Source organism: Tigriopus californicus, chromosome 12, assembly GCF_007210705.1.
Source record: "Tigriopus californicus strain San Diego chromosome 12, Tcal_SD_v2.1, whole genome shotgun sequence".
In the NCBI taxonomy this organism is placed as follows: Eukaryota; Metazoa; Arthropoda; class Copepoda; order Harpacticoida; family Harpacticidae; genus Tigriopus; species Tigriopus californicus.
Window position 1 is genome coordinate 5,023,307 of NC_081451.1, and position 7,498 is coordinate 5,030,804.

The 7,498-nt window shown below is 40.9% G+C and overlaps 1 protein-coding gene across 2 annotated transcripts; it reads right to left on the minus strand.

Moving 5' to 3' along the window:
- Positions 1-1,813: 1,813 nt before the first annotated feature.
- On the minus strand, positions 1,814-6,582 carry LOC131892252 (uncharacterized). Of its 2 annotated transcripts, XM_059242041.1 has the most exons (5): positions 6,232-6,582; positions 4,850-5,555; positions 4,388-4,743; positions 3,900-4,319; positions 1,814-3,818 (listed from the first exon to the last, which is right to left on the minus strand). In XM_059242041.1, the coding sequence occupies exons 3-5, from the start codon at positions 4,699-4,701 to the stop codon at positions 2,120-2,122; spliced, it is 2,433 nt and encodes an 810-aa protein (XP_059098024.1). In that variant the 5' UTR covers positions 4,702-4,743; positions 4,850-5,555; positions 6,232-6,582; the 3' UTR covers positions 1,814-2,119. The 2 variants fall into 2 exon arrangements, with proteins under 2 accessions (XP_059098024.1, XP_059098025.1); XM_059242042.1 differs by having other exon boundaries at positions 4,388-5,555.
- Positions 6,583-7,498: the final 916 nt, after the last annotated feature.

The window sequence follows — 7,498 nt, forward strand, 5'->3', positions numbered from 1 at the left end:
AAATGTGTGGCTAATTTCATTTTTGTAACCATTGATGGTATGTGCTTCGAACAAGGATACACTTGAAATGACATCTGACATGTCTTGAAGTACAATCAAGAAATAATAATCATCAGATGTTCTTGATGAAGCAAGAATTTGCTCTAAACGCAATCAGTCAATATTTTTTTTTTTTACGAATAACATTGTTTGAATGAAATTGTTTCAGAAATATTTTGACCAAATTTCAAGTATTATGGCTCACTTGTTAGGAAACCATGATTCTTAATCTGGGAATGGTCCCCAAATCAAAAGTAGGCATATTGTTGGACGGCTTTTTTTTAATGGACTGTTTTGGATGCTTTTGCAAAAAAGACAAATCTTTCGGAGTCCAAAATCCAAATCTAGTTGGCTGGACTTTGGCATTACTCTGTGCCCCTTAAATAATGCCTGCTTTTTATATAAACTTCTTAATTCGTAGTTTTAAACTCTACTCAAAGGCAACTCATCCACTTTTCACCAATGATTGATTTTTTTGTGAACATATCAATTGTCTTTTGTTGCCTATTTCATATATTCCTCAATAATTTATGATATTGTTCTTGTTGATTTTCTTTCAGTGAGTATTTTTAGCAAGTTTGGCACAATTTTTTGCTGACTTTTAAGACAATTTGATTGCTTTTTGATTACTTTGATGTTCATGCTCATTTCACTTTTTCTTTCAGTTCTAAAATTGATTCAGAAATATTTGGCATAATTCCATATTGTAGCAAGAGGCTACTAATTGAGCTCTTGCTCGGATGGATTTGGAATGCCTTACTATATATGTTCGATCTTGCATTGAAATGGACACACTCTACTTCTACTGGAATAATAAACCATACCAAACAAGTTACAATATTCAATATTAGACTCACTCACCAGACCTTCTATTTGCAGAATCAAGTCCTGAAAAATTTGGCCTCCCCTATAATGACCAACTTTTACCACGGCATGGTTAAACAACTTTTGGAACGAACTTCTAGCATCACTCGAGCTCAGGCTGGCCAGGTTGTTGTTTTTTCAGCCAGCAATGCTAGCTCGTCCAAAACTGATGCTATAAAAATGTTAATATGAATTAATTAGAAATTTTTAAGAAGACCAATTTCTTCACGGTGGTAAAATTGAAAAATGCATGAAAAATCAAGAACACAGATACGAGGGGTGTTCGGATCAAAATGAGAATGACTCAATAACTTTTACACCACGCCATGAATTTTCATGCTTCAAAGAGCTTATTTCACGACATTGTCTCCATTCAATTGCTGACACTTTGAAAATCGATCCAGCTAGCTCTTGAAGGCCGCTCTAAAGGCCTTTTCCGGGGTACCTCTGACCATCCCATCCCACTCTTTCCGGACCTCCTCCACGAATCGGTACATCGAAATTCTCGTTGGCCATGTCTGGTGTACCGATGATATCATTAGAGATCATTAGCCTCATTGACACACACCACTAATGCTTCCACCAAGAAAGGCTTATTGATAGAAGGTATTTTCTTTCCCTCATCAAGGGCCAGCTTTAAGCAACGGCGAGCTTCACTACCTACAAGATCTAAAAGTCGATCCATTCTCAACGCAGTTTTGCTCTTAATGACCTTAATTGTACTAACGAATGATAATGTCAATCGAAATTTGAGGTTCTAGCGAACCAGTCAGTTTTAGAATTTTCTTTTATTAATTCGACTTGAGATTGTTGAGGATGCGCTTTTATATTTGCAGGAATTTGGAGTTCACAAAATATGTCTTGTGTCATGTCCCGAAGGACACACCCCTAATCTAATATACACGAAGGGTTAGATCTTCACGTCCGTTCTATTCCAGATCAAGATTAAGAATCGCATAAATAGAGAGAGAAAGAGAGCTTCACTGTTAACCATATACATATGTATGCAATACAAAACCACACCACTTATATACTTTGTTTTTGTTTGTTTTTTTCACGGGCTTTTTCAATAGTAACTTAAATATCTACAATATTTGAAGAACAAGATGTACAAAAGGATGTATGAATAGACAGGCATAAGGGGTCGAAGTTAATTGAGTAGGTCGAGAGGTCTGGCTGGCATGTTACGATTTAGGCGTCTGAAAATGTTGTGTGACTAGTTCAATTTTTTCTTCTTCATCCACTTCTTGATGTTCTTCCGATTTTTAGCTTGACCAGGATGGCCATAGAACAGATAGAAAACAGCATGACAAGCAAAGGCTAAAGCCATTAGAATAGCTATTTCCCAAAAGGCTTCTCCTCTAGACACAACCCAGCAGACACTTTGTCCAAAGGTGAAAAGAAAGTACAAGAATTGGAAGCCAAAAGTCTCTGTGGTGACCTTTTTGTTGTCGTTATTCAACATTGGGATCTGCAACAATAGCATGGAACTGCCAAAGGTGCTCAGCAAGAAACTGCAGATGTTGCAAAGGGAGAAAGGGGCTAGTTTTCGGTTTTTAAACCAGAACCCTGCCTTCAGCATCATTATCCAGGCAATCTTGATCAACCAAAACCATTTTATCTCATTGAGGTCCTGTGATCCATCATTTGCACCCGAGCACAAAGCCAGGATCACTCTCATTTGTGCCCAAAGTTGAAAAGCAAGGGATAAGAAGATGAAGGGCTTACGTTTTAAAGGTACATTCTGGTTCTTCAGATTGAAATGGATCGTGCTAACACTGCAAATCAGGGACATGGACGATAAGAATATCTTGCCGCTGACGAGAACTTCAAGTAACTCCAATTTTGCACCAGAAACGAAAAAGTGATACCAAAATTGAACCGTGATCTCAATTTTAGTTTTCTTGTGGAGTTCATCAGCCAACTGTAGTCGAGCAAAGAGCCAAGTTTGCAAGATAAATTGAACAGTGGCTTCCATGCAGGATTCTCCAATCTGTGCTATGGTCAATTGCTTATCGAGGCTGTCGAAAAGATCTCTATCTTGAAGAAAGTTGTCTTGACCAAAAATCATCTTGCACTTGATTACCAAGCCGGCAATAGCGAGCACCACGATCAAACTCATGGAAAACGTATTGCCAAGCCAAACCCAATCCAATTCTGGCCAAAACCCACTCAGGATGCAAAAAACCATGACAGCTGCTGCAAACACTGGGAAGCCCAAAACACAAAAGGATATGATTTGTTTGCTTTTGACTTGTTTCTCCATCTGTGATGCATTCGAATCGCCCGATCTGGAGCGGTTTCTTTCCATGAGTGGTATTTCAGCCGACCCAGTTCCAATTTCAATGTCTTCTAGCTCGGCTCCTTGCTTTGCAGAACCAAAACCAAGGTAAGTGAAGATCGATTTGGGTTGAATCAATTGCCCTAATAGCCAAATCCAAAGTGTCAATGTTGTGGTCAGATGTAAAAGCTGACTACCAGAACTGATATTAAAGGCTTCTTGGAAATTGGTGCCATTCCATTTGCGATCATCTGTCGTGTCACGATCATCGCGATCATCTGGGTCTGTCGGTGGAATTGCCTTAGAATTTCTGACATCTTGATTGCCATTGCAGATGCCATAGCCGTCTGGGATATTGGTGCGATTAGATGCGCAATCAAGTGCCTTTGTTATTACCGTATCTGTCCAAATATTCATCCCCATGACAGCCAATCCATAGAAGGTAATAACCGCGAATTTCGAAAGGCTTTTCCATTTGCTGCTCGTTGAGTTGGGATAATGTGTCTCGAAGGCATCTAAAATGTAATCCGATCCACTGATGTCGTCAACCTGGTTCAGGACACATTGATAGCCTTGCTTTTGGTCGCTCTTGTGGCATTCAAATTCTTGTGTGATGAATTCCTCCAGAAGGCGACTGTGGCAAAATTTGAGAACATTTATGAGAAACACTGAAAAGCTAAATATTGGCACATTGCTCGCAAACACTACCAGTTACCTCAAGTTGCCGTCTACATTGTTGTTGGCCACGAACAGGAGTAATTCCTCAGTCTGTTGGGGCTGGCAGACAATTCTCTGCTTCTGTTCCTCGTTGTCCAAATGGTTCAGAGCATTGGTAACTAACTTGAGGCCAGATAGGTTAAGATCCCGCACTGCCCAACGGCGGTGCAGCCTCAGATATATGATTTTGTCCTCGATGTTCAGTGCTCCGATTCTTGCGAACAATTGCTCCTCTTTGTTTAGATAATCAAAGTAATGCTTCCAAATCTCATCCAAAGGGTTGTCAGATTCAAGACAAATCCGCAGGCTTTGGGGATCTGAAATGCTCGAAGCGTGGTAGGCCCGTGCTTTCTCATGAGACAACTCATTATCGTGGAGCATCAGATGCCTCTGCTCCGCTTCGATCAATTTGTTTGTCCTGAAAGCAAAACAGAATGTCTTTTGTAAAACATGATCCACGGGCCTTCACTCATAAACTGCCCTTACAGATGTGGCATCTTTTTGTGGAGAGTCATCACAAGAGGGGTCATCTTGAGATGCGTCTTTTCAATACGATAGGTGTTTTCTTTGTAAGTGGCATAAAGTACTGTGCGAAGATGCTGTTTCCCTTCATTGCTAATGGGAAACAGACTTTGGGCATAATCCAGGATGAATTCAGCTTGCTCCGTCAAATCCATAGCAATGGCCAAGAGAAGATGATCCCTGAGATATTCCGCCCTCCTCGGAGGGTCTCGATGGTTGAGCACCTCGTCAAGTGTGTATTTCTGGGTTTTTCTGTTTTTTTTTTTTAAGATCTTCATTGATCTGGCACACGTAATTCAAGTAATCTTTTTTTTTAGCTTCTAGAAATGAAGAAAGAACTTGATCAGACCATGAGTTGGTACATGGACCACTAGATATGATCTCCAGTGAGCCATAAAGCTTAGTATTACAAAGAATCGAAATTACCTGTCAGGTGCTCCCACAGGATTGCGAGGAAGTCCAGTTTTCCACTTTGCGCGAGATCCTTGATCCAATCGAAAGGCTCATCATCCGTTCTTTTACGGAGGAGGTCTTGATTTTTTATCAAGAGTTTCATTATTTCGCAATCTCTAGCCCGAATGGCCTCCTTGAATGGGTTTCCGTTGGTGCTACACGCCAAAACGGATGGTGAAGCTTGGTGCTCCTTTTGCCAATCAATCAGCAACTTTAAGCCCTGTTTGAATTTTTTCTTTATCGGGATCCCCAGCACCGTTTGGTTGTGGAAGTCAGGTGGTTTTAGACGTTTTAGCAACCGCTCGGTGAGTAATTCATTCTTGTTATAGAGGCTGTTCCCCAGGGGGGATTCGTTCCCTCCGTTTACCGGCATCCATCCTTGCTGCGATTTCTTCCACATTTGGATCACCTTGCCAATCATTTTCTTCTCTTGACATTTGGCCAAAGAGTGGAGAACCGTGTTGCCTTTGTTGTCGGTATCCGAGGCCTTCGCACCCTTTTCAATCAAATGGGCTGTCACATCAAATAATCCCTCCTCGACAGCCAAATGCAAAATCGGGGCTTGGTTTTCATCGCAGGCTTTGGCATTCACATCAATGTCGCTGAAGTTTCGATCCTTGCTACTTTGCTTCAATATAGCTTGGAGGATCAAGGTTGTTTGGGGCCCAAGTTGTCGTGCCTGCGGGATCAATTTTTGAGTTTGTAAAGCACCAAGGAGAAGAGATATAGTTTTTACATGGTATTGCCAAGTGGAGACATATATTTATTGAATCCTCTGTTTCCCACCTAAATTGATGGCAATTACACATTGTTAAGATGAATTGAAGTATTTCAAAACGAACTGAAATACACTGTTGCAAGTGAGAATCTCTTTGTGAACTTTCTTTCAGTGCAAAATCATTCTTTTGTAGTTAAATTCTAATCACTGGCTATCGTTATTAATCGCACAAGTCGAGAGATTTTTCGGCCCTCAGAGGTCGCGTGGGGGAAGGTACCTAGAAACCAGGGTAACCCAAAGATCAGCTCGCAAAAACCACAAACGCGGGGATTGTTTGGTAAACTGATCTAGAATTTGAGGTAACAGAAGCTAGGTTGCCAATTTAAAACCTCTGGACATTCAACAGGCCCAAAAAGGTAGCTGATTTAGAAAATGCTTTCCTAAAACATCTGAAATCAAAGGGTCTTCCCCTCAACTTGGTCAACTGGAAGAAACTGTTAGCAAATTGGTGGGGGCTTCGTGGAATCTGCGTTCGTTTTTTTAACTCTTTCGGAATGTAGATTGCTTACAGTCACGCAGCCTTAGCCACGCACCCTCGTCGGCTAAGAAAAATCTGGCAGCACAAGTTTAAGATTACCTTTGATTCCATCGATGGGTCCATTGGGGATTTCGTCGGTAATCAACGACCCACCTCTCAGCCGATGACTGAAGCTAGATTCTTGGATACGATCGTCTTCTTTCTGCTCGTCTCCCCCCCCTCTCGTCACGGTGGTCAAAATGTCTTATCCAATTTTGAGAAAAATACTCGAATCCACCTTTTCCAGCTTCCTACCTATTAGATATAGAATTATGAGGAGCAATTTCGGATTGGTCAACCTTCAAAAAGGCTTTTCAACCACTGTGGTGGTCGTCTAAACGGTATGGTTGGCATGGTGAGACGAGAGGGGTATGGTGATCATCCACGAAGCCACCTTAAATGCGTTGAGGAAAACAGCTTGGTAGTTGGCAACAAGATGATGTAATTCTGCATGAGAAATGGGACCAGTTGTTAGTATCTAAACTTCTTGCCGGACTTTCAAAAACAATTATCTTGGAATTTTGTTGAATATAAATCAAATCTAAATCTAAATCAAATGCGAATACATATTCTGTTAAGCTGAAAGTCTGGCTCATCTGTAATAATAATAAGAGGGTTGATGGGGCCGATTTCTCTTTTTTGAATTATGATCCGCTTGTGTTGTTTTTGGCTAATTCTATCAAAATCTTATGTCTAATTAGTGACCCGGGTCACATGATATCGGGAAAAGAAATTGCTTTCATGGCATGTCACGAGTAGTTCATTTGGCAATCCACGGTGCATCTTCCCGTTGCGTTTGGGCAGTTTGACTTTGCAAACCTGGGCCCTGATAGCTTGAAAAAAAAGACCACCATTTTCCTCCTCTTCCAATCTCCTGTACGCATGCACATGCAGTACACATCGACTAGCGCTGTTACTAGGCGTTGAGGCTCGTCTTCGTCTTGGGATTTGAACCAAGGAGCAGAAGGAGTGCATCAGAGTAATCAAGTACAGCAAGAGTAGGCCTGCATTGCCGAGGCCCACACCACGATGAGCGTGAAAACTCCTCCAACCAATAGGTCCATGCTTGTAATTACCTGTTTTTGCTTCTGCTCCTCCAGCCTCCTAGCTGTTGTTTGGGTGATCAGCTGATGGTAAACGTTATTCTCCACCGATTAGTTGGCGGTGGTACTTTTTTTAATAATAATAATAATAATCTTTATTGCGACTCTTGGTCATGTCATGGCGTAAAAGTAACTATAAAATAAAATCTGATGTATATACATTATACAAAATGGTAAAACAAGAAGAATGTCAAAAAGGTAAAGGCAATAAAATAGTTGACTAG

Excerpts from the sequence above, each read along its gene's own strand:
- LOC131892252 (XM_059242041.1), bottom strand. The coding sequence starts at position 4,701 with ATGAAGATCTTAAAAAAAAAAAACAGAAAAACCCAGAAATACACACTT. Across the intron at positions 4,320-4,387 it reads CACAAAAAGATGCCACATCT|GACAAACAAATTGATCGAAG; the intron begins GTAAGGGCAGTT and ends TTTTGCTTTCAG. Across the intron at positions 3,819-3,899 it reads AATGTAGACGGCAACTTGAG|TCGCCTTCTGGAGGAATTCA; the intron begins GTAACTGGTAGT and ends ATTTTGCCACAG.